The 26,980-nt window shown below is 28.3% G+C and overlaps 1 protein-coding gene across 4 annotated transcripts; it reads left to right on the plus strand.

Moving 5' to 3' along the window:
• Positions 1-5,843: 5,843 nt before the first annotated feature.
• On the plus strand, positions 5,844-23,691 carry LOC123274110. Of its 4 annotated transcripts, XM_044741600.1 has the most exons (12): positions 5,844-5,964; positions 10,763-10,968; positions 11,155-11,348; positions 19,077-19,250; positions 19,608-19,832; positions 20,129-20,173; positions 20,560-20,733; positions 20,795-20,930; positions 22,587-22,684; positions 22,760-22,973; positions 23,114-23,251; positions 23,358-23,691. In XM_044741600.1, the coding sequence occupies exons 2-12, from the start codon at positions 10,809-10,811 to the stop codon at positions 23,540-23,542; spliced, it is 1,743 nt and encodes a 580-aa protein (XP_044597535.1). In that variant the 5' UTR covers positions 5,844-5,964; positions 10,763-10,808; the 3' UTR covers positions 23,543-23,691. The 4 variants fall into 4 exon arrangements, with proteins under 4 accessions (XP_044597535.1, XP_044597536.1, XP_044597534.1 ...); XM_044741602.1 differs by lacking the exons at positions 5,844-5,964; positions 10,763-10,968; positions 11,155-11,348 and adding an exon at positions 18,178-18,315 and having other exon boundaries at positions 23,358-23,665; XM_044741601.1 differs by lacking the exons at positions 5,844-5,964; positions 10,763-10,968; positions 19,608-19,832; ... (5 more) ...; positions 23,114-23,251; positions 23,358-23,691 and adding exons at positions 15,579-16,926; positions 18,145-18,315 and having other exon boundaries at positions 11,223-11,348; positions 19,077-19,212.
• Positions 23,692-26,980: the final 3,289 nt, after the last annotated feature.

Here is a 26,980-nt window from a genome sequence, read left to right on the forward strand (position 1 = left end):
AAAATAGATACATACAGAGTATGCAGTAATGCTTTTATCTGGCAACATTAAATAATAGAAAAAGAAATTTTAACTGGCCTGTTTTATAATTGTCCTGATAATTGCCAAAAAAAAGAAAATAATATAATAGAGAATTCGTTTTTCAAAATAACGTTGGTAAAAAAAAAAATTGCACAAATTCAATGAAAGCAATCATTTTAGTATTTGAGATGTATATGGAGATACATAATTATCGAAAATATGTATTAAGAGACTAACGGACCTTTCAAGCAGCCCAACATGTCATGAAGAACTCAACTAAGTAGCTAAATTAAAAAAATTTCTCGAAGAAATTAATGCATATGGGGTATTCCATGCCAAATCGACCACTTTTGAACCTTACCCCTTTAGATTTCGCTGAAAATTTTTTACCTTTTTCTACTCGATGAAAGACGTTTTTCAGAATTTTTTCAAATTTTTTTATCCAACCCAAAAAAAGTTATGAAGCTTTCAAAAAAATGGCTCTTTTATTTTCAAATAGCCATAACTCTCTCAAAAATTGACCTTTCGGGACGTTTTTTTTTTTCAAAATTTTTGTTTTTAATTGAATTTTTCGAAAAAATAAATAAAAAAAATTTAACATGATCGCTTCTATGAAATAATCGCGTTTTTTTGTATAAAATCGTTATTTTTCGAAGTTCGTCATTCACAATTTTTTTTTCAAAAATTTCAATCAATTCTACAATTATCCCCGTGTATCCCAGAGTGGGCCGATTTTTTTCTATTTTTTTATTTAGTTGAAAAAAAAAATTTTCAACATTTTAAAAATGCAGAAATTTTTTTTTTTTCATAAATATTATTTATATAACATAATTAATGTAATTATATGATTTTAAGGTATTATATTCTCTATATATTGTCCAAATTTACCATTACAACGATTAAGATTCAAATTTTAATACGTCAATACGATCGATAACCTAGGGCATGATAATTACAGACTTACCTACAGCCAGTTTACTAGAGTATGTTCTAATTTATAAAATATATACGGCTCTTTATATTGAGATCTAAAACATAACCTATAAATCTTTTGTGCTTCATAGAGTTGAATAAAATATTTTTGCCATTACGTTTGTTAACCCTTTAGAGTCAGAGGATCTTGAAACGTCTACGTGTGAGACTGGTGGGGAGAGCGCGAATCGTAGAGTCCCGTGAGTATGTATGAGTGACATGTGAGAGTAGTAGTGTGCCTGTGAGTACCCTTCCACTCATTTGAATCTCGCGCTGCGTTCATTGACAGTGCCGTAGTTAGTATTGTTGACGTAAAGAAATAGTCTCTTCGAAAGTAAGGTTAGAAAAATTTTTTAAATTTCATACATTGCTATGTAATTGAAAAATAATTTGATTGCTCATAATTAGTCGCTAGTATGCCAAAAAGAAAAATAAAAAACATAAAACCTTTAAAGGTTGATGATGAAATAAACGTGAGAGTATTAAGAAATCGACCTGTCACTGTCCAAGATAATAAATTACTGCTTACCATAAAGTTTTGCTGCTTACCATAAAGTCAAATAAAGTTTTTATGGAAAAAACTAACTATTAAATTATTTAAAATATTACTAAAAATGTTATTCAAAATATTGTTAAAATATTACTAAAAATATAATTAAAAATATTATTAAAATATGGCCATTATTCACATTATAAGAATTGATATTGAAATTTGAACTTTTCTTAGTATTTATTTTTTCTAATAATTATGCTGATAATTAAAATACTTAACTATATTTATAATGAGACAAAATGTTGTTCTTAATTTGAATTTAAGTCCTTTGATATTTATTATTTAATAAATTAAAAATTGAAAAAAAAAATTATTTTTACTTCCCACCCAGGTGAAATTTTTTCTCTTATAATACGGCCCTGTCACATTTGTTTCGCGCTTTTTCTAATTCTATTGGGCTCCGCCAGACCAAAGAGTGGGGTTTCAAGGTCAGACTCTAAAGGGTTAAGTAAAAAAAATCTCTAGTTTATGAACATTTTCCTGATCTATTCTTTTTGAGGGTGTTTATTATTTTGATTGTACCAATCTACATTTATTGAGATAATTTGATCTCCACATAATGGCATCAAGTAAACAACGCAGCCGGTGTAAAAATCACGATGCTGTTGCTGTTCATGTTTTCATCAAAATAATTACTGATTATGTAAAAAGTCTTCCTGAACGTTGTAACAAGATTTATTATTTTTCTGATGGGGCTCCTCAACAATTTAAAATCTTTAAAAACTTTGTGAATTTATATTATCATGAAGATGATTTTGATATTCCTGCTGAATGGCATTTTTTTGCGACTGCCCATGGCAAAGGCCCGTGTGATGGTATTGGTGGCATCCTCAAACGACTTGCAGCAAGAGCAAGTCTCCAACTCGCGGTTGATAAACAAATAACGACACCTGTAGGACTTTTTGAATGGACTTCTGATTCGGACAACTTGCCAAATATTATCGTCAACTTTTCACCAGAAGAGGATTATAATACAGCAGTTGATGATTTAAATGAACGATTTTTGAAAACAAAACCAATTGTAGGAACTCAACAACTACATTGTGTAATTCCCGACAAAAATGGTTGTTTGTGCGTTAAAACTTTTCTAACTCGAATGAATACAGAATTTGTAAAATATTTAAACGCCAAAGAAGAAATTAATAAATAATTTGTTGCATTATTTTTGAGTCATTAAATGTTAACTGCATCAATCATTAATCCTAGTAATTATAATGGTAAATTAGGACAATATATAGAGAATATAATACCTTAAAATCATATAATTACATTAATTATGTTATATAAATAATATTTATGAAAAAAAATTTCTGCATTTTTAAAATGTTGAAAACTTTTTTTCAACTAAATAAAAATAGAAAAAAAAATCGGCCCACTCTGGGATACACGGGGATAATTGTAGAATTGATTGAAGTTTTTTTTGAAAAAAAAAAAAAAAAATTGTGAATGACGAACTTCGAAAAATAACGATTTTATACAAAAAAACGCGATTATTTCATAGAAGCGATCATGTTAAATTTTTTTTATTTTTCGAAAAATTCAATTAAAAACAAAAATTTTGAAAAAAACGTCCCGAAAGGTCAATTTTTGAGAGAGTTATGGCTATTTGAAAATAAAAGAGCCATTTTTTTGAAAGCTTCATAACTTTTTTTGGGTTGGATAAAAAAATTTGAAAAAATTCTGAAAAACGTCTTTCATCGAGTAGAAAAAGGTAAAAAATTTTCAGCGAAATCTAAAGGGGTAAGGTTCAAAAGTGGTCGATTTGGCATGGAATACCCCATATGAATTATGGACTGTAACTGATCTTTGTGTATAGGAAAGTAAAAAACATTAGATTTTTTATCGTTTCAAAGAATCGCTAAGAGAAAAAAATGAGATCAAGTACTGTAACTCCAGGTCCTGCCTGTTTAAAATCTTATGGTCTCGACAGGCCAGAGTATCTATATGAAAATCATTCGATGTTAGTTAAAAGAACTATTGCACAAATAAGTCTGGTAAACAAATTTTAAGCATACCTGTTAATAACTAAGGTTAATAAACTTAATTCAATGAATATATGTGAGAACTGCACGCTGAATGAATCTGAAAACATTGATCATATTCTCTTGGTCTGCCCAGCATATGAAGATATCAGAAACAATCTATACAGTGATACATATGTTCCAGAACAAATTTGCCTCAACTTTGCAAATTTATCGCACTATGATACCAGAAAGCTACCCTGTTGAAAACATCCTATACAGTCCCATACATAACTATAGAAACTGTCAAGTTTTGCATGTAACCTAACTGGAATGAAATTTTCCTCCGATAGAAAGAAATTTTGAACTTATCGGAATCTGTATGGAAGTCCAATGTACCAGGTTTTCTTTATTGGAATTTATGGGTTTTTAATGTTAACCATATTTTATATGGATTTTATATGCATTTCCTCTTTGGATTGTATATGTTTCGGCGGTGAGTCCTATATAATTATAGAACCTATACGTATTTCCTGATACAGATCATATCACGTTTTTAATGGTTTTTCCATGATCAGTCAGTTCAATATTTTCTTACTTGTAACACCCATTCCAAACTTAATTGAATTTATAAGTAATTCCAGATAAGCTGCTTATGAATAATTTATCTGTAAACACCAGTAATATGAAATTTGATCTATATGATTGTATAGGAAAATACAAATATAATGTTGTAGCTTATCTATGAGAATAGTTTTGGAATTGCTACGACAAAAACACACTAGAAAACATCTTAGATATAGGAGAATGCAGCACCAAACAAGCGAAAATTCTAAAAGGCTTTATATGTAATTACCTATAACATGCGACATAAAAGTTTGAAAATTTCCAATGGAAAACTCAGATTAAATTGAAGTCTTACGTTGAAAAGTTCTAGGTTAACTTACATAAACTTGAAACTTTAAATAATTAATATGGACTGAAGTTGACAGATAATAAAAATTTTGTTAGAATTTTATGGCAATTAAATTATTATAAAAAAATTCAATTAAAAATTTTCACCTGTGAAAATTAATAAAAATTAGAAGTGAAAATTTTTAGAAAAATTTTTTATTGTAATTGAGTTGGTAAAAAAATTTTTTAAATTGACAGCTGACGGCTAACTTCAGTACTAATTAATTAATAGACTTTTATTGGTGTAACCAGCATTAAGATTCATTTAATTCTATATGTGTTTATTTTTTACTACCTATATGAGCTGTAAAAAAAAATGTATGGTATCTTATGGAATACCCAGATCAAAAATTATTTTAGATCTAATGTTATTTATATGGACATACGAAGGTACAGTACAAAGGTAATAGTCGATTCTTATTGGACTATCCACGTTCACAAATTAAATAATTCTACACGGTTTTATCTGCAAATAACTCTTCAATCAATTTTGAAACAATATGAAATTAAAGAGAAAGTCCAGATTACATACAATTTACATTTAAAAGTATTTATAAAGAAATCCGCAGCAGAACACAATTATAACAGGTGATTTCTACTGGAGTATCCAGATGGAAAATAAAAAAATTCTATACGTTTTAGTTTGTCAATCACTATTGAAACTGATTTATAGTATTATATGGAATCAAACCGAATGTCCACATCAAATATTATTTCCGATTTGTTGGTATTTAGCTGTAAATTCTCAAATACAATGGTAAGTTCTTACTGATATATACCTACCTACGAAATAAATTGACGTTCATTACATAAATTTTAAAATATTTTGTTAATTACAGGAATTCGTAAAACAATTTATAACCGTAGTATATATTTTCAACAGGTTTCTTTGAAAAAATTGTATTAAAAACGAAATAAGTTATAAATGAATTTATTGACAATATTTTACAAAATGCAATATTCAAAGCCATAAAAAAAAATCAAGCACTTATATTAATTCGTTGGGTAATTCGCTACTCAGGTTTCTAAACTTCCATAAAAAATACTTTATAAACACTTTAAAGTTAATTAACACACTTTTTAGGGTAACGCGCGCAATAGAGACGTAATATAAAGTATAAAAATTGACCAAATTTTTATCTGTATACATTCATCTAGTTACGGCACTAACAATCGTACTCACTGTCACACTACTACTTTTATACATCACACATCTAACTTGCAGTGCTTTACGTTTTGCGTTCTCCCCACTTGGTTTCGCACACAACTGTTAAAAATTCCTAGGTCTTGAAGGGTTAATACGTGACTGTGAGGATCGACATTTCCCCCTACCTCTCGCGCTCCTGTTGCGTCGCGCGTGCCGGCATTCATTATAGTCAACGGCGTCAACGCATTCAGTAGACAAAAAGTTCTGCACTTGCTAGTGTTTTTTTAACGTGAAGCTGAAACTTTCGTATAACTAAATATAAGTTATTTTAAAGATTTTCCTGTGAATTCTTGTGGGTAAGTAACATTTGAAGCTTTCTTAATTAATAATAAAAGAGTCATTGAATTTTAAATAATTTTTTTTGAAATCTGAAAAAAACCGCGGTAAATTTCTTGTTTGTTTCTTTTTGATAATTTTTACTATTAACTTTAATTTTTACAAACAGTTATGAAAATATAAACAGTTTAAATACATTTTATTTATAAGCTAAATATTTCTTTATTTTTAATTTCTATAAGACTAAGTATTTTTATCGAAAATTACTTTGGAAGTTAATTAAAAAGATAACGCAGACTTATTGGATTGTTATGTTTTCTATATGCAATGTACATGAGTCTCATACGATTTCATAAAATTCCATCAACTTTTACGAAATATTTATAATTTTTGTCTTCAATTCACCCAAAAATCACGGTAGATTTCTTGTTTCTTTCTTTTTTAGGATTTTCACTAATAACTTTAATTTTTGAAAACAGTTTTGAAAGTACCAGCGGTTTAAAAACATTTTACTTATAAACTAAATATATTTTTTTTTCAAAGTTGTACTAAACTAAGTTTTTCTACTTAACTAAGTATTTTTATCGAAAATTACTTAGGAAGCTAATTAAAAAGATAACGCAGACTTATTGGATTGTTATGTTTTCTATATGCAATATACATGAGTCTTATACGATTTCATAAAATCCCATCAACTTTTACGAAATATTTATGATTTTTGTCTTCAATTCACCCAAAAATCACGGTAGATTTCTTGTTTCTTTTTTTTTTTAGGATTTTCACTAATAACTTTAATTTTTGAAAACTGATTTGAAAGTACGAGTGGTTTAAATACATTTTATTTATAAGCTAAATATTTTTTCTTTTAATTTCTATTAGACTAAGTATTTTTATCGAAAGTTACTTTGAAAGCTAATTAAAAAGATAACGCGGACTTATTGGATTGTTATGTTTTCTATATGCAATGTACATGAGTCTCACACGATTTCATAAAATTCCATCAACTTTTACGAAATATTTATAATTTTTGTCTTCAATTCACCCAAAAATCACGGTAGATTTCTTGTTTCTTTCTTTTTTAGGATTTTCACTAATAACTTTTATTTTTGAAAACAGTTTTGAAAGTACCAGCGGTTTAAAAACATTTTACTTATAAACTAAATATATTTTTTTTTCAAAGTTTTACTAAACTAAATTTTTCTACTAAACTAAGTATTTTTATCGGAAATTACTTAGGAAGCTAATTAAAAAGATAACGCAGACTTATTGGATTGTTATGTTTTCTATATGCAATGTACATGAGTCTTATAAGATTTCATAAAATCCCATCAACTTTTACGAAATATTTATATTTCTTGTCATACACGGAAAAAAGTAAACTGTAATATTCACTCGGATTCCGGTTAGTTTTTATAGTTTCAAACAGTAAAGCGGACATCGGGGTGGCAAAAATGTAAATATTACAGAACTTAGTGTAGAAAGTATAAAAGCCACAATTTATAATTTAATATCTAAAATAAGTGATTAGTAGTTGTCACTATAGTAAATAACGACTCTTTCATCTTTAAAAATTACAGTTTCAAACAGTAAAAATTGCCATTTCAATATATAGTCCATATTATGAAGAGAAGGGGAACTCAGATGAAAGAGAAGGGGGTCTCACTCTGGGAGAATTTAACATTTCAAACAGTAAAAATTATACTTTTAAAATATTCATTTTACCAGTCTAAGCAAGTCAATAATTACAGTTTGATTTTTAGTGTTGCGTTTAAAATTTACCATTTTACTTTGTAAATATTGACGTTGCTTGTATTAAAAATTTACTAACTTTATTTTATGCTTTTTACATATCATAACATCATTTTTTAGGTACGAAATGATAAATATTAAAGTCTGAATTCTTAATTATTATACTTTAACATTTTAGACATTTACATAGCGAATATTACTGTTTGAAATAGTATTTTCTTCCACGTAAAGAGTAAATTGTAACGTTTAAATTGTAAATATTACAATGTGAATAGTAAAATCACGATTTTACTGTTTGAAATAGTAATTTTTAGCAGTTGATCATTACTTATTATAAATCGACTGTTATTTATTACAGTTTACTTTTTTCCGTGTAAATTTACCCAAAAATCATTGTAAATTTCTTTTTTATTTCTATTCTATGATTTTGACTAATAACTTTAATTTTTAAACACAGGTTTGAAAATACGAGTGGTTTAAATAAATTTTATTTATAAGCTAAATATTTTTTCTTTTAATTTCTATTAGACTAAGTATTTTTATCGAAAATTACTTTGGAAGCTAATTAAAAAGATAATGCGGACTTATTGGATTGTTATGGTTTCTATATGCAATGTACATGAGTCTTATACGATTTTCTAAAATCCCATCAACTTTTACGAAATATTTATAATTTTCGTCTTCAATTCACCCAAAAACCACGGTAGAGTTCTTGTTTCTTTCTTTTTTAGGATTTTCACTAATAACTTTAATTTTTAAACACAGTTTTGAAAGTATGAGCGGTTTAAAAACATTTGACTTATAAGCTAAATATTTTTTTTTTCAAAGTTGTACTAAACTAAGTTTTTCTACTTAACTAGGTGTTTTTATCGAAAATTACTTTGGAAGCTAATTAAAAGATAACGCAGACTTATTGGATTGTTATGTTTTCTATATGCAATGTACATGAGTCTTATACGATTTCATAAAATCCCATCAACTTTTACAAAATATTTATAATTTTTGTCTTCAATTCACCCAAAAATCACGGTAGATTTCTTGTTTCTTTCTTTTTTAGGATTTTCACTAATAACTTAAATTTTTGAAAACAGATTTGAAAGTACGAGTGGTTCAAATACATTTTATTTATAAGCTAAATATTTTTTCTTTTAATTTCTATTAGACTAAGTATTTTTATCGAAAGTTACTTTGAAAGCTAATTAAATAGATAACGCGGACTTATTGGATTGTTATGGTTTCTATATGCAATGTCCACGAGTCTTATACGATTTCATAAAATCCTATCAATTTTGATGATATAGGTATTTATAATTCTTGTCATAAATTCACCCAAAAGTCACTGTAACTTTCTTTTTTGTTTCTTTTCTATGATTTTCACTAATAACTTTAATTTTTAAACACAGTTTTGAAAATACGAGCGGTTTAAATACATTTTATTTAAAAGCTAAATATTTTTTCTTTTAATTTCTTTTAGACTAAGTGTTTTCATCGAAAATCACTTTCGAAGCTAATTTAAAAGATAACGCGAATTTATTGGATTGTTATGGTTTCTATATGCAATGTACACGTGTCTTATCGAAAGGTTAACTCGTAATGTTCTTTATTTGTACTAAATTAAGGGGGAACACCACTGTGACGATCGAAAAACAGAGGTGATTTTCGGGAATTTTTTTGACAGGGAAAATAAAGGAATTTGGGGATCGGATTTTTTTTATTTTATTAAGGGTACATTAAAGATTATTACCCTAAATTTTTATTAAAAAAATATTTAATTATTACAAAGTTATTAACAATCTCGTACAGCACTAGAAAAAATTTCCCCCTCCATGGTCGGTTCGATTACTTAAAAACGGATCATCTGTAAATAAAAACTCAAATTGCTTTTTAATCAGTAAGGATGTAGTTATCGTCGCATGTACGGAATTTTGAAAATTTTAATTTTTTAAAAAATGGCGACTGATTGAAAACTTTCTCACTATTCTCACCGTTTTTTTTTGTTTTAACCCGGCTAAAAAAATCTTTAAAATAAAAATTTTTCAAATTTCGTACGTGCGACGACAACTACATCCTTACTGATTAAAAAGCAATTTAGGTTTTTATTTTCAGATGATCTGTTTTTGAGTTATAGAACCGACCGTGGAGGGGGGAAATTTTCTCCAGTGCTCGACGAGATTGTTAATAACTTTGTGATAATTAAATATTTTTTTATAAAAATTTAGGGTAATAATCGTTCATGTACCCTGAATAAAATAAAAAAAAAAACCCGATTCCCAAATTCTTTCATTTTCCCTGTCGAAAAAATTCCCGAAAATCACCTCTTTTTTTCGATCGTCACAGTGGTGTTCCCCCTTAACGTTACAACGTGTTTTTATGATTTTTCCAATTTTTAAAAATATCTCAATAAATGAATGTATGTTGAAATATACTGTAACTTGAAATTGAAAAAAATTCCAATCTTTATAAGAAATTTTACATAAGATGTTTAAAGAACTGACAGAATCTGAAGGGTGCACAGTTTTTCCTACGAGTAGTTAATTTTTTATGAAGCAAAATTAATTGTTAATCTTAAATATTATTTCTGTACAGATGAAAAATTAACAACTAATTAATGTTTTTTCGTAACACAAGAAACAAAATTGGTAAGAGGATTAACCTAACAGATCATCCCTGCAACTTTCCGCTAAAAACTAACAAAAAGCGCAATGATTTTTTTTTATCACGAAGTTCGAGCTCTTTGCGCTCAAGATATTATTTTCTTGGGTCAAGTTAATTTTTTTACCTGGGTATTAAAATTTCAACTTAAAATTTTTTTGCAATACATATAAGTTTTACTCTATAATTTTATGTGCACTTTCATAATATCTTAAGACAATATCCTATATATTTTTTTTTAGTTTTATGGAAAATCGTAATTTACAGTCTTGGTAGGACTACTGTTGAATTTGATGCTTATATAGTCTTATAATTTCTGAACTTTATTTTACACGACTCTTTTCCGCTTTTTCTTTATCTTATTTTTTAGTAATTTACTGTCATTTCACTTCATTCAAATTTATATGTTTGTTACAGAGAAATTGTTTAAACTTGTTCATTCATATTTTTCATAAAAATATCGATGTTTGCATACGTCAAGTTTACCTCTCCAGACAATAATTTTTCTATTGTGGCTACAACGCAAATAGCGAAATTTAAATTTCCCTACTCTAAAACGAAGAAGTTTAAAGTCCAATGTGACAATAACATTACCAAAAAGGCTGTTATTATTTACACTGCGGGTAAGTTATTCTTTATAAAATTTATAATCATAATTTTTACTAATAGATGTAATAGTTTGAACACTGTAGAATATGCCATTCTGTAATTTTAAACTAAATCGCAAGAATAGCTTATTTAAATTAATTTTGTTGATAATGTACATAAATTAATAATTCTTATCATAATTATCTTTCGTTCATTTACAGAAACCAGAGAAGAACTGGTAGAAATAATAAATAGTCAGCGAACTAAAGTTCCTCCATCATCTTTATTAATATCTTGTACGGAAGAAAGTGACGTAGACAAGATTAAGAAAAATATTGATCAAAAAAATATTGGAGATAGCGGCGTTCAGACTATTCTCCAGGAAAAATTAGCAGCGAAGCAAAAAGAGTTACTGGTAAGATTTATTTTTCCTTAAATATATAGTACGTTGTAGAATTTTCTACTTTTTTCAAATTCTATTTTATAACAATGAGATGCAAACTCGATATATTTATTTCATCTTCATGTTTGTCAATCGACAATCAGCTTCCAACTTTATTTTATCGTTATTTTAAATTAAAAATTCATTGCTTTATGCACGTACACACACTCACATCTATTTAATAATTATGTTTGAAATTTCCCAACCGATAACGGTGTGACAAATGTTTTAAAGAATAACAGCAGTCCAAAGTATTTTAAAAACTTCTCCATTTTATAATTTTATAATTGAATTTGTGTATTGATTGTACATTTTTATCAACCACTGAACAGTTCATACTAAAAATGTTGTCATATCTGATCATACTAGATTTTACAAGATTATTTTATGCGGTAGATACATTCATTAAGAAAATAATAGTTTAATTAAATAATTAAGATAAAAATAGTATTTTTTCTAAAATTCATAGTATGTTACTTGCTATTTGCTTATTGCTATCCTTGATTTCTTTAAATATTCCTGAGCGCCCGTATCATTCACCTTATACACAGAACAAATATTCAATTCATTATTTTAGTAAGGTTACCTACCAACCTTGAATAACATCTCGCGGAAATTGTGATATTTTTATCAATAAACATACAATTTCAACATATTCGAATGACTGTGAAAAATGTTTTTCAATATTATTTAAAATAATTTTTCAACGTACGTTAGCGGTCAATTCAATATTATTATTGAATTCAAGTGATTTGAATGAAATGTCACATTAAGAATATGCTGCTTTTACTCTTTTCATTTTTAGCAAATGAATATTACCTATCATTGACTATGAAAAAAGAAAAAAAATTAGGAAGACGGTTGACCCAAAAGGCCATCCCTGCAACTTCCCGCTAATTCTATACTTAAGCTCAAAGTTGCACTTACTATTTTTTTGAGCTCTTCGAGCTCAATAATATAATGTTCGTGTCATTTTGAGCTCTCCGAGCTCAAAAGTTTGATAGAAGTTTAATAAAACACTTGTTTGAATTTTCAAACCACAATAACTTTTGAATGAATGAACCGATTTTCACGCGGTTGGCGGCATTCGACGCAGTTTCATAAGCCTCATAAAGAATCTTGAAGTTTAAATTGATCGAACTAGTAATTTTGAAGTAATTCCGCAAAAAAATTATTTTTCAACAACGATAACTCACGAACGAATTAACCGATTTCGATCGGGCTAGTAGCGATCGACTTGGATTTTTTTTTAATAATTACGAGCTGATTAGTTTTTGGAATCGATCGGTAGAGCCGTTAAAAAGTTATTCCATAAAAACTACCTTTGAAAAAAGTTTTTTATGTAGTTTTTTTGAGATTTCTCAAAATCTACCGGTTCGAATCGGTTTAAATTGTATTCAAAATCTAAGTTTGGTCAAACCCTTTCGTATGGCACCAACCGCGATGAAATCGGTCAAGCCGTTCAAAAGTTATAATAGATTTACACACGGTCAAACACACACACACACACACACACACACACACACACACACACACACACACACACACACACACACACAAACGGACATAACCGCGGAAACATTCGGGGAAGCTTCCTAAGACCTCAAAACGTCAATATCCGTTGAAAACTCGATTTTCGAAAAACAGGGTGAAACCAATAATTTTCCAACTTTTGAAAATTTTTAATTTTTTTTCGCGGGAAGTTAAAAAGTCTCGATATTCGAAATGAATTTCATTCTTATTGTTCGAATCATATACTAGTATCACGACTAATAAATTTCAGTGTCACCAAATAGTAAAAAAAAAAGCTTTGCCTCAGAATATTACTTAATTGCCATATTTTCCCGATTTACTTCTGAACTAAATATTCGTACAAATTATAACTAAAGCATTATGTATAAATGTTATTAATATTTAATAGAATTTATGGTTACCTCCTCATCATTGACATATCGCATAGTATTGTTAAATATATTATATTTTACTTAACAATTGAATGTTAAGAAGTTGAATTTTACGCAAATAATGTACCTATTTCATCAGATTTCCTCGCATAGACAAATGGTCTCAAAATATCTTGAATGATACTAAATAAAACTGACATTACAAAAATTTCGATTCTTAACAGTTTTGTTGTAATTTTATAAATATAGAACACATGATTCCAAAACTTGTGAAATTTTTAAACAAAGTAAAGAAGTCGTATTCGATTGAAAGGCTTCAATATTTGCTACAACTATTAACTCTAACTCATAAACAATACACCGATTTTCAGGGTATTTTCTACTATATAGGATATCTCCATACGTTTTGATTTTTGATATTTATCTAAGCAGTGATTGATATTTTTTCATGCTATGAAAATTTAATTGAAAATCCGTAAAATAATTGAAATTTGATAGAGCCAATGAATCTCAATTTTCGAGAATAAAACATAGACTTTTTGAACGGGGAAATATCATAATTTTAATCATATAATATACCTTTCATTAATACATAAATATGTTGTTTTGTATTTGAAATTTTGTTCCAAATTTTTCAAACGATATAGTTATTCAACAAATTACTTAACAATATACTTATTTTATGAATATTCTAACGTGCTGAAAGAATATATAAAGTTCTTTACTTAAGGGGGTATTCTAGTCTAGAATAAAGTATGAATTTCAGGTAATTTTTTAAAGTGCAATCAATATTTTTAATATTCATTTTTTTTATAAGTTATTTATTAACATTATAAGAATAGAGAAAAAAAAATCAAAAAAGTTGAAAATTCAAAAAATTAGCAGCTGATGAAGTGGGAGGGGGGGGTCTCAAAAAATTGGCACGTGACCATGCCCACGATTCCAACCCTCCTAGCTATCGGAAATAAAAAAATAAAAAAGATTATTAATTAAGAGTAACGTCGCTATGGCATGAACTACGGTCATCCTCAAATGTTGATTTTTACTATTTTTAAAAAATTCGAAAAAGTCCAAAAAAGTTGTACAGAAAATATTTTTTTTTGCAGGCAGTCGTCATTTTGTGATAAAATTTTTTTCAAATTTTCCCTAGTTCATGCCATAGCGACATTACTCTAGGTTAATAATCTTTTTTATTTTTTTATTTCCGATTGCTAGGAGGCTTGGAATCGTGGGCATGGTCACGTGCCAATTTTTTGAGATCCCCCCACTTCATCAGCTGCTAATTTTTTGAATTCTCAACTTTTTTGATTTTTTTATTTTTTTCTGTATTCTTGTAATGTTAATAAATAAGTTATAAAAAAATGGATACCAAAAATATTGATTGCCTTTTTTTTACGGCACTTCAAAAAATTACCTAAAATTCATGCTTCCAGACTAAAATAACCCCTTAATGCTAAGACAAATTTGTGTTATAATTTAAATAAACGAAATCATATTTTTTATGGGAGTACGCATATTACTATGATTAAGTTATAATTTTATACACTGATAAAAAAATTGACTTGACTCAAGAGCCAAACTCTTGGACCAAGAATTCCATATTGAAGAAACTGATTTTCTTGTGCCAAGAGAATAAATTCTTGAGACAAGAAATATTTACTTGAATCAAGAATAATTTCTTAACTCAAGAATTTATTCTCTTGACTTAAGAAAATCATTTTCTTCAAAATGGTATTCTTGGTTCAAGAGTTTGGCTCTTGAGTCAAGTCAATTTTTTTATCAGTATACATAATATACTGGGCAATGAATTGTATACCATACAACATCAAAGTAAAAACTTTCGTCACACATCTATACTCTTTTCCTGCATGTGTAACAAAGTTGATGAAGATATTATGCCTATAAATATAATTAGCTAAATCTTGACCACGATATCAATTCAAGTAATTATCGATAAAGTTTGAAAGGAAATCATTTTTACATTTTACGGACCTTTTGAATTAGAAACGCTTCTACACAAGATTTTTGCACTATATTATCAATTTTCTTTCTATGCAATCACTCACATTCCATCAAAAAACGCTTTCTTCGAATGTTTTGTATTATTACTTATTAAAATATTTTTTAGCCCCGATTAAATAAAATAGTATTAAAACTGTATTAAACTTATATAAGCTGTATATCTATATATGTATACAATATAGATTTACAGATGAATAAGTTCAATACTTTTATTTATTCAGGGCAAATACATTTTATATTAGTTGATTAATATATGGAATTATATTTTCTACTATAGGAAAATTATGGCACCAAATTTAATAAAAAGATTGAATAAACAATACTTACTACAATCTTGTTGCCTGAATAGGGTGAGCAAAAGAACAAAACAGAGGTGGAAGCTTTTGCAACACCAGTCTTCTGAATATTCCGCGTCTAGAGAAATAACGCAAAATATTACCGTTAATTTAGCGGAAACTATCGATACCTCTGAATGCGTTATGAGTAATAATGAATTTTTATCAAGCTCTAATAAATCTGCGATTTTAAATCATTTTGGGAATGAAAATATTGAATTTATGGAAGCAAATGATTTTGATAATGTGTACAATGATAACTCGGACGGCTCTTCTAGTGACGACAGTGATTCTTCAGATTCATCCGACTCTGAAAATTTTTCCGCAGAAGATGAAGATTTTTCGTCAGATGATCATGATTCTGAAAGTTCATCAGAAAATGATATGAATTGTAAATCTAATAATGAATTTTCTGGGTCTTATAGTGATAAATCTAAAACATTTAATACTGATCACATGCAAGGCAAGACGATGATGTTTTCCAAAGCACAACTAACTGTAGCAGATGTGCTGTTAATGGTCACAGTTTACTCTATTAAACATAGATCAACAAAACGAGAAGAAGACGATTTGATTGGTCTCATAAAAATATTGGCTGGTCCAGAATTCTCATCATGGAACCCTTCACATCATGCACGAGCAAAAGCATACAACCCCCCGAAATCAAAAATTAATACACATTTTTTTTGTACAAATTGCAATATTATATTAACTTCCCACAATAATAGTCAAAAAATGAAAAAAAAATCGATAAAATGCACAACTTGTGAAGCAAAATATAAGTTAACATTAGAAAGTACCAATCAATTTGTTACAATTGATTTTCAGTATCAATTAGAATCTCTTCTACATGAAAAAGAAATTCAAGAAGATTTATTGAAAACCTTCACTAAGCTCGATGAACGTGAGAATGATGGTATTATCAATGATATTTACGATTCCAAGTTTTATAAAGACATTCAACAATTGTCACCCCAAACATTAACATTTAATCTCAATACTGATGGCGCACCGGCATTTAACAGCTCTAATCGAAGCTTCTGGCCGATACAATTAATTTTGAACGAACTTTCACCGCAAATTCGTAAGCAAAATGTAATTCTTGCTGGTATGATGTTAACTTCAACAGAGCCAAGTCCGCAATTGATGAACAGTTATTTATCTAAGTTCCTCGATGACGCTGAAAAATTAATGACGAATGGATTAAATATCACTATGCATGATTCAAATTTACAGAGGAATTTTAAAGTTCATTGTCATCTCGTATGCGTAGATTCAGTGGCTAGACTGGTTCTACAGTATCGGTATCAGTTTAATGGGTATTATGGTTGTAGTTGGTGTTATGCACATGGAGAATACTTCAACTCAGCTATGCGTTACCCCATCACTGCAAATGATCCGGCTTTACGGACGCACAATGATTTCATTCGTGATGTAGAAAATGTTGAAGAACTGGGTCGTCCTGTTAATGGCGTAAAAGGACGTCCTGAGCTACTACGATTAAAACATATAGACTGTATATGGAGTTTCCCAGTAGATTACATGCATGGCGTTTTGTTAGGAGTTACCCGTCAGTTATGGTCCATTTGGACTACACCTAAAACTCCCTATTATTTGACACGTAAAAATCGGAAGGAAATTGAAAAACGGTATCTTTGCATAAAACGGCCTCATGAAATTCACAGATTGGTGAGATCTATGAAAACTATGGCGAAATGGAAAGCTTCAGAGTGGGAGTCATGGTTGTTATTTGACAGCTTGCCCTGTTTAACTGGAATTTTAAAAAAGGAATGCTTTGATTCGTATTGCTTATTTGTGTCAAGCATTTTTAAACTATTATCTGGTAAGATAAGTGAAAGAGAAATACTTGAATGTGAACTTCATTTATTACAATTCGTTGGTGAATGTCAACAATTTTATGGAAAAGGTGTAATGACATTTAATTTACATTCTATGATTCATATTCCTAAATCAGTACGACAAAGTGGACCTCTGTGCTCTAGCAATACATTCATTTTCGAAAATGGAATATTCAATTATAAATTGGAGATAAATGTTGCTCACGGCGTTTCCCAGCAAATTGTTTCATCAACGTTAAAAACAAATCATGTTCGCAATAATATTGATAATGCAACGGAATCAACTACCTGTCGTAATTATTGTAAGAATCTATTTCTCCCACAATACTTAACGAATTATTCCCGTACAAGTAATGGGGCCATGCTCACTGGTGCAGCAAATGAACCGAATTCAAGAATTAGTTTTCTTGTTCGTGATCTCAATATTGAAGTAATACATAGTATTCAAGTCTTTAGCAGATGTATTTTTAAAAAAAAAATTCTTCGTAGTATCAATTATACTCGACCAACAAAAACGGATGATACGGTTATTCGACTGAAGATGCACAAGAAAATGCAAATACATGATTTCGTTGTTGTTAATGACATTTGTTATGTATATGGCCGAGAACTCAAAACTACTTTATCAGACTTTTGTACCCAAGGGCTGAATCACATTTTGGAAGTAGAAAGTGTGCAAGGAGATGAAATTTTTGAAAATATTGACTGTTTTGAATCAAAGCTTATATTTTACACTACTGGAATTAAAAATTATGTTTCATCACTGCCAGATCATTTAGGAAATTAATAGAGCAAGAAAATAATTATTTATGTTTAAAACGTAAGCAATATTTTACATTAAAATTTCTATTCAATAATTATTGTACAAAAGGCAGAAGGTTTTTTCTACTGATTATCAATTGGGCTTATACTCTTCAAAAATATCGTTTTATTTTTTACTCATTGCATAACAAATTTCTTACGTTATAATTATTGAAATATTGGATATTTGCATCTACCATAAAAGATCATAATAATTTTTATCGTTGGTAGTAAATTAATATATAATAACTATCATAATCAATTCTATACATGTATTAATGACATCAAGTCCTTATTTTATAAAGACTTCTATTTCATCGTTAATTTTGATCATCTCTCAAATTATTATATATAGAATATTATAGAGTTGCTTAAAATATACTTTCATTAATTTTACAATAATGGAAGTAAAATTTCAAAAATATGATATTTAACCACTCTCTAGTGATTAGTATGCCGTTTTGGTCAGTACACAGTAAAAAATTTTTCGTTATTGTGTATAGTGTAAAAATGTTTGTGTAGAATTTAACATTTTAGTGTGTTGATTCAACACAAATTGTGTAAAAAAAGTTATCAACACAAATTTTTGTGTTAAATTTGACGAAAAATTTTTTACTTTGTATTGGTTTTTTTTTTTTAAATTAAAAGCCCTTGAGATAATGAAGGCTATCTCTGAAAATCTATTCAATTTTATGAAGCAATTATCTCTTCTAGATGATAGAATAGCCAAATTTTTTCAACATGAATTAATAGTATTGTGTTTACTTATCTTCACAACAGGCAATGGATGAGCAGCAGTCTAAGGATATGAACAAAGAAAATAATGGCAATACCGGCAATATGACTGAAGAAAACAACCCCCATAAAGATTTCGAAACTAATGAAGATTCTCTGGTAAATACGGAAGATTCTATCGATGGTACTGAAACTAAAGCAACACAAAAAAATGATAAGGTTGGTAAAAATTTATTTTCAATAAGGTTAAAATTAAAAATATGGCCGTGAAGAAAGAGTAAAAATGAAATTGAATGGGAGCAAATTTCTTCATTTTTATAACTTTTACCTTTAAATTAACTCAATACAATCGTTAAACATTTCCAATTACTTTGTGATTGCCAAAGAATATTCGAATGTCAGGTTCAACATGATTCAAAATGATGCAATTTTGTACATACCTCTAAACAGAATTTAATTGAGAATTTTTGTATCATTTTCTGTTGATTATTTCATTGTGAATGTATTGGCATTTTAATTATTCTTCTTCTTATCTAGTCTACATTTACCGTTTTAAACTATTTTTTTCGATTTTAGAATCCAAAAATCTTTCATAATTCTAAACTTGTGGAAAAATCCATGACACAACTGGCAATCCCGAATACCGACAAATTAGACAATGAGACTCAAATCATGAATGATTCGCTTAAGAAGATGTCTGGAAATAACTCTAATTCTCAAATAATGAAATCTCCGAAAAAATCTTTTGCTATCAAGCGATCAAGAGATGACAAAAAAAAACATAAAAAACATAGTAAAAAAGTAAGTGAAATGAAATAAAAGTTAACCAGTTTTTCATTACTTTTAATAAATTATTTAATAACTCATTACACAAGAATTTATCGAGTTAAAACTTCAGCTGAGTATTTTTAAAAATTCTCTAGTCCATTTACTTAGCTACAGCGTAGTAAAGCTTTTGTAGATGTTGATAAACCATTTCAAATGATTTATGAATATTTTTTTAAAAGAATAACGCGATTATAAAAAAAAAAAAAACTTAAATTCAATGAGTGTTTTATGATAAAATAGAATCGATAATAATAATTATTTTGTTACAGCGAAAGATCAGTAACAATAATGAAGGAAGAGAAAAGCCTTACACAGTATGTATCAAAATACCGCCATATACATTTTAGGAAAATCGTTGGAAATGAAATTTTTTATTGTTTGGAAAAAATTTATTTATTTGTATAGATTGTAATATTTAATAACTTCTAAATTAAGAAGTACTAGCTAATTGGACTCCACGAAAATTTTTCTTACTGGATATTAATTTTTCTTCCTTGAGTTTTTTCGATAAGTTTCAAATTTTTGCGAAATCAAAGAAAATCTTGAAAAAAGAACTTGATTTTTTACATAATTATTTTCATAAAATTTTTTGAAATTTTGTCAATAAATAGATTTTTTTAAAAATCGCATTTTCTAAAAAAAAAAAAATAAAAAGAGTTTTTATTGTTCTGTGATTTGATTAACTTAATATAAATTATAGGAAGAAGAAGTCCAGAATGATAAATCAATATCTTCGGAGCAAACTACTGCTAATACTGTTACAGAACATGATAATACTGATCCTTATGATAATTTGCCATTAGAAAATGCTTCTTCCTCGATTACTTCGAAGAAATCGCGGAAGAAGTCGCGCAAGGAAAAAACTAAAAAAACTGTAAGTTGATTATGAATTCTAGATTAAAAAATGAATCGACAAAATAAAATGTATATTCCAGAGCGATGATGTTTCTCAACAGCTATGTTTGGACATTAATAGAAAATTGGACTGGATAAAAGAGCATGTCGGGGGATTAGAAACGTTTGTTTCTGAAAAATTGACTGAGATTTCGGAAAATTGGAAGCAAGTCGGCCGTAAGTTATAATTTTTTAATACTTTTTTGAGCCGGTTATACTTGAAATCATTTTTATGAACATAATTCACAATAAAGTATCGAAAATAAGTATTGTTTTGAAGGTTTTGCCATTCAGAAAATTTTGTAAAACTAAAGTTTTTTACTTAAGAAAATCTTATGGAATATAAATCTTATAACCTGACTTCGTAGATAATCTAAGAAACTTTTGAGCTTACAAAGAGATTATGAGTCACGACTTGAAATAATGGGATAATAAAGATTCTGTGGAAGATCTCAATTTTATTTTTCCGGTTTTACTACCTAGAAAATAGCTCAACCTGCTGAATATTTTCATAGAATCGCAAGTTTTCTATATTCGATAAAAATTTAATTTCATAAAAGAGAATCCAAAACAGTATTTTCGAAATTTTTTGTGATACTTTTAAATTTTTCTTACGAAGAGTAAAAATCTGAATAAAAAAAATTTATGTACATAATCGTAAATCAATGTATTTTTTGTCTTAAATATCTTAACTACTTCATAAATATTTTAAGTTGAGCTTTATAATTTTCTTCACAAATCACGATCTTGTAAAAATAATGTTTTTAAAATTACCAAATTGAATGTTTTCTGATTCAAACATGTTTTGTCGAAAACTATCCAATGCGGATAATTCCCGTAATTGTTTTAAATTATACGATAAAGTTGGGATTAGGAAATTAAATAAAAATACTTGGATTTTTTGGGGAACAATTTAGAAGAATTTATTTGTCCCCAAAGGAGGAAAACCCAGCTAGGCTAGGAAAAAACCTCCTTGATGAAATTATACAAGTAAATTGTGTATGTGTAAGTGTGAATGTGTAAAATTACGTTGCAATAACGCAATAGGGGTGAGCTCAACCGCCTTAGATAGAAAATTATCGATAATCTGAATTAGATAAGTCCCAAGGTGGGAGCTAGTAATATCTAATCACTTTGAACTATCTCAGAGTGAGATCTATTAATGTTCAATTGTCTCAAGGTGAGAGCAAATAATATTCAATTGATAACAGAATGTTAGTCAATTGAGTTTGATGTTTTTCGTGTAGAAATTAGTCAAATGATTTGAAGTTGGAATTTAATTATTTATAAGCTAAATTAAATAAGATCGTAATTAAATGTCAATAACTAATTTAATGTAATTAATTGTTAATATCACGCGTCAATTATGGATTGACTAAAGCCGCGTGGCTGATGCAATCCTTTGTTAACGGTGGCGCGTAATGGCCGCGTGGCGTCACTAAATAAATTTACTTGATTTTATTTATGTTAATTCACTGAACTATTGAACTATTGAACTGATTTAAATGAATTGAGAATTTAAAGTATAATTGAAGCTAATATAATTATTTATATTTAATGAATAATTTAAATATTTAAATGAAAGTGAGATGTAAGTAAGAAATATCAGAATCGATTCGCACAGAGTAGTCGTACTGGTACAAATGTCCAAGCACCACTGTTGCAGCCGGCCACGTGAGCCGGCTTCTCTACCGCTAACCAAGGCGCGCATGGGCGACGGCCATAGCGTGATACGATTATTCCCGAGTTTTAACGATTAAGCCCGAAGGCGCAATTCTTCTTATAAGTATGTGACTAGGTCCTTTTCCTAGCGGTTAAACAAAACATTTCTAGATACTCAATCAACATCTGCAGGAAATAATACAGGTTTGGATATTTCAAATATTAACCGCCCTCCTGCTGTAGGATACGTACGCGTCGATAATAATACGGTATTCTAAGTTCTTTTAATTTGAAACTGTCTTAAATGCAATAATTTCTAAACCTTTTTTCAAATAATGCTTCAGATTCATTTAGGCCAAGGTATATGGCTCCCAAAACAAACTTACTGCGACGTAGTTTTCAGTGCAACTACAAATGCAATGTTCGTAAAAAATATTGCCATGGCTGTGTACGGCGCTCAATATTTAAAAGAACACAGCGTAAAGGGCAAAGCTTGTAACAAAACAAAAAGCAAGCCAAGGCCAGCCATTGATATTAAAAAAGCTCTGGCTATAAAAGGTACATTTTTTTAAATAATTTATATAGTTTTATTGCAATATCGCGTGAAAATTTTTCCCAAATTAATATATACAATTCATTTAAACAATTCTATAATTAAAATCTGTATACTATAAATTAAAATTAAAATGTTGTTTTAGAAATTTATGAATACTATTTGAAAGAAAATAAACGTTTTACTGAAGAAGAAGAGGCGGAGGAAGCAAATAATTATGAAGATTATATTAGAGGTAAAATATGTGATTTACGACGACCACGAACATCATCTAAAAACAAAAGTATGTTGTCTGCTCTTTTTTATTTTAATTCTTCAAAATAAAATTTTTGATGATTTTTATATAGATGTAGAAAAGTTAACATTTCCATTTATATCATCTTTTATAGAAAAGGATAATGAAACTCAATCTAGCAGCCGTGGCAGCGGCAACGGCAGCGACAGCGGCGGCGGCGGCAGCGGCAGCGACAGCGGCGGCGACAGTGACAGCGGCAGCGGCAACGGCAGCTGCAGCGACGACAGTGAAGAAGAACCGTCAAACCAAAAAAAAGATAATACAACTCCAAGTGTTTAAAACAGTTTAATACTTAATTCTAAAAAAAACTTTTAATTTCTTTAAATTTAACTTATGTTAACTCTCATAATAACTTTAAACTTTATATATTGACTTAATCAAAACTTACTTTTTATTCTATATAATTACTGTCAGTTGAAGTTCACTGCTTTGAAGAACATTTAAATATTATTCTCAACTAAAAATATATGAATTTATATTCTATTTGTCGCTGGTTACTCTAGTATAAACCTACTGCTACCATGATATTTTACTTGGAAATTTCCAGCTAAATATCATTAAATCTACGATTTTATTTTATCTAGGCATTCTGTTTAGTATTATACGAATTTAAGATACTTGATACTTATTTACAAATAAAAACAAATAGGATTTGTTTAGTCCATCAGCTGGATACTCCAAATGAAAACTACTGCTAAAATGGCGTTTTACCTGCGAACTTCCAGCTACAGACTATTAAATCTAAAATAATATTTGATCTGGACATTCAGTTTTAATCCATATTGCATGTAGATGGTTTCTAGAGTTATTTACAGATAAAAACAGATAGAATTAATTTAGTCCTTCAACTGGATACTCCAATAGAAAACTACTGCTAAAATGACGTTTTACCTGCGAACTTCCAGCTACAAATTATTAAATCTAAGATAATATTTGATCTGGACATTCAGTTTTAATTCATATTGTATTTAAGTAGTTTCTAGAGTTATTTACAGATAAAAAAAGATAAAATCAGTTTAGTCCTTCAACTGGATACTCCAATAGAAAACTACTGCGAAAATGGCGTTTTATCTGTGATCTTCCAGCTACAGACTATTAAATATAAGATAATATTTGATCCGGATATTCAGTTTTATTCCACATTATATGTAGGTGGTTTCTAAAGTTATTTCCACATAAAAACAGATAGAATTAGTTTAGTCTTTCAACTGGATACTCCAATAGAAAACTACTGCTAAAATGACGTTTTACCTGCGAACTTCCAGCTAAATACCGTAAGATTTCTTATCATGTTTGATCTGGACATTCGATTTGATTCCATATTTTTTCAATATAGTCTTAATAGTTATTTACAAATAAAAACGTGTAAAATGAAACTTTTTCATGAGGCTGGATAATCCAATATAAATACGTACTGCTACTATTGTATTACTAACGGTTATTCCGAATGAATAACTATTAAAAACAATGTTAATTTAATCTGGATTCACAATTAAGTTCCTTACAACGGTGAATCTTGTTAATCCCGAATCCTGATTGGATATGCCAGTAGAATACTACTGTTGCCTTAACGCTATGTATGTGAATATGCTCATACAAACTACTAGGTTAAGTAAATTATTGTAAATCCAAATAAATTCCCTATAACAGATGAATTACAATAAACTTTATCGGAATTTTTCAGTTATTAACTTGCATGAGTATGTATATGGATTTGCAGCGACAAATACACATCAGGTTCCCATATGCTTTTTTTTTTATTGGAATCTATGGGATTATTTCAACAGGGTATCCAAACTAACTGCACAAATACTTGAAAGAAGAGACTCACTGCTATAACTTTATAAAATGTAAATTCCAAAACCAAAATAGATTGATTATTGCTGGTCACGACGATTGAATTCTAATATTCATAGTATTTTAATATTTATATTCATAATTTTAACTGATATACTAATTTAATGTAAGTACTATACCCCTTGCTATTGGGACCTTGTACCTTGAAGCAATAAACTATTATATATTAGATATTAAAAAAGTTAAAACATAAAGAAAAAAAATTTATGTATAATAAATTTAAATTTTATTATAAACAGCAACGAATTATTTTAAAATATGCTCAATCGCATATTTTTCAGCAAAATGGAACATCAAAAAGAATGAAGTGAACATTAATAAAATCTGAACAATATCTGTAGATACTAATTGACCGAAATATTTATATCACTACATGAATCAAATAGATCATCAAGAAATGCTATTCAACGCAAAAAAGGTAAATTTTTAAATTAAAAAATGTTAATACTAAAAATCTTGGTCAGATGAATTTTTTTTTCTGAATGGAAATAAATAAAAATATGCAATAAAAATAAAATATGCAATAAAAACGCTTAGTCTTAACGCTATACAAACGCTAGGGCATATAGAATTTTAGTACAGTTATAAACTAAAGACGTACACAGTACAAGTTGAACAATGACAGAAAACAGCTAAGTCCAATTTACACAGGAGAGGGGATACGCTCAACACTATATAAAATATTACTAAGTCAAATGTTAAAAATTACTGCGTTAGAAGTATATTTTTTACTCAACACATAACAAGTTTTAACATGTGACATAGTAACTATTAGGGTTTAAATGTTGAGTTATTATGTTATGAATTTTTTATCATTGACATGGCGATTTTTACTATTTTAGTTTATTTTTTTTTTTTAAATAAACAAGAAATTAGCATTTGAATTATAAATATTGTTAATAGCAATCAGTTAGTACTTTATATGATTCATTTTTTCGTGTAGTGAACAGAGATAGATAGTTGTCATGAATTTCGTGATTTTTAAAATTTATGGAAAATTGATATACTGTAGTTGCCAACAACTTCGCAGTTAGAGCGACTTTAAATAAATAAATAGAAAGAAAAATTCTGGATTATTATACAAAAAAAAAATTTTACTTTATAATAAAAGTATACTCAGATTCACACTAGAGTGATAACACAATATAGATATTAAAAGTTCAAGTACTAAAAGTTAAAAAATAGAATTGTGTTTCAATATCAACAGTAGAAGTTAGATATGTAACTGGAGTGTTAACTACAAAAGATTTTATAAAAATAGAAGTGTATAAGTAAAATTTTTGGAATTAACAGTGATGTGTAGCTGTATGCATACTGATAATAATGGTGCAATAAATATGAATAAAATTCTAAATAAAATTAACATATGTTGATATTAACTAGAATTTTATTAAAGATTTGATCGTGTAGAAGATAATAAAGATATTTAATATAAATAAACTTGAAAAGATTATTGTAACTCACAAGTGACTCATTTATATTCAATTAAATAACAAGTATTTCCTACTATTGTGTTTAATACAAAAGAAGTGACCGAATTATTCGATTTATATGGGTGATTCTCTGTAAGAATATTTTTGGCTGTCTTGGTCTTTTTTTTTTTTTTTTAATTATTATTTTGAAAACATCCTTACAGAGAATTGCACATATTTAATTAAATCGCTACCAACCACCTGAAGTATTTAAATGCTAACATTTTTAAGAAATTTATATTAGTTTATAAGTCGGGGAAAATTTGTAAAGTCAAGATTGATGTTTATGAGATGTTAACATAAAATATATGGCCGTAAAGCATTTATTTGATATTAAAAAAACCAGCGTAAATACTAATGTATGATTCTAATTAAGCTAAATATTGTT

Source organism: Cotesia glomerata, unplaced genomic scaffold (assembly GCF_020080835.1).
Source record: "Cotesia glomerata isolate CgM1 unplaced genomic scaffold, MPM_Cglom_v2.3 scaffold_22, whole genome shotgun sequence".
Classification (NCBI taxonomy): domain Eukaryota; kingdom Metazoa; phylum Arthropoda; class Insecta; order Hymenoptera; family Braconidae; genus Cotesia; species Cotesia glomerata.

Coding starts and splice junctions, on each gene's coding strand:
- LOC123274110 (XM_044741599.1), top strand. CDS start 15,586: ATGGCACCAAATTTAATAAAAAGATTGAATAAACAATACTTACTACAA.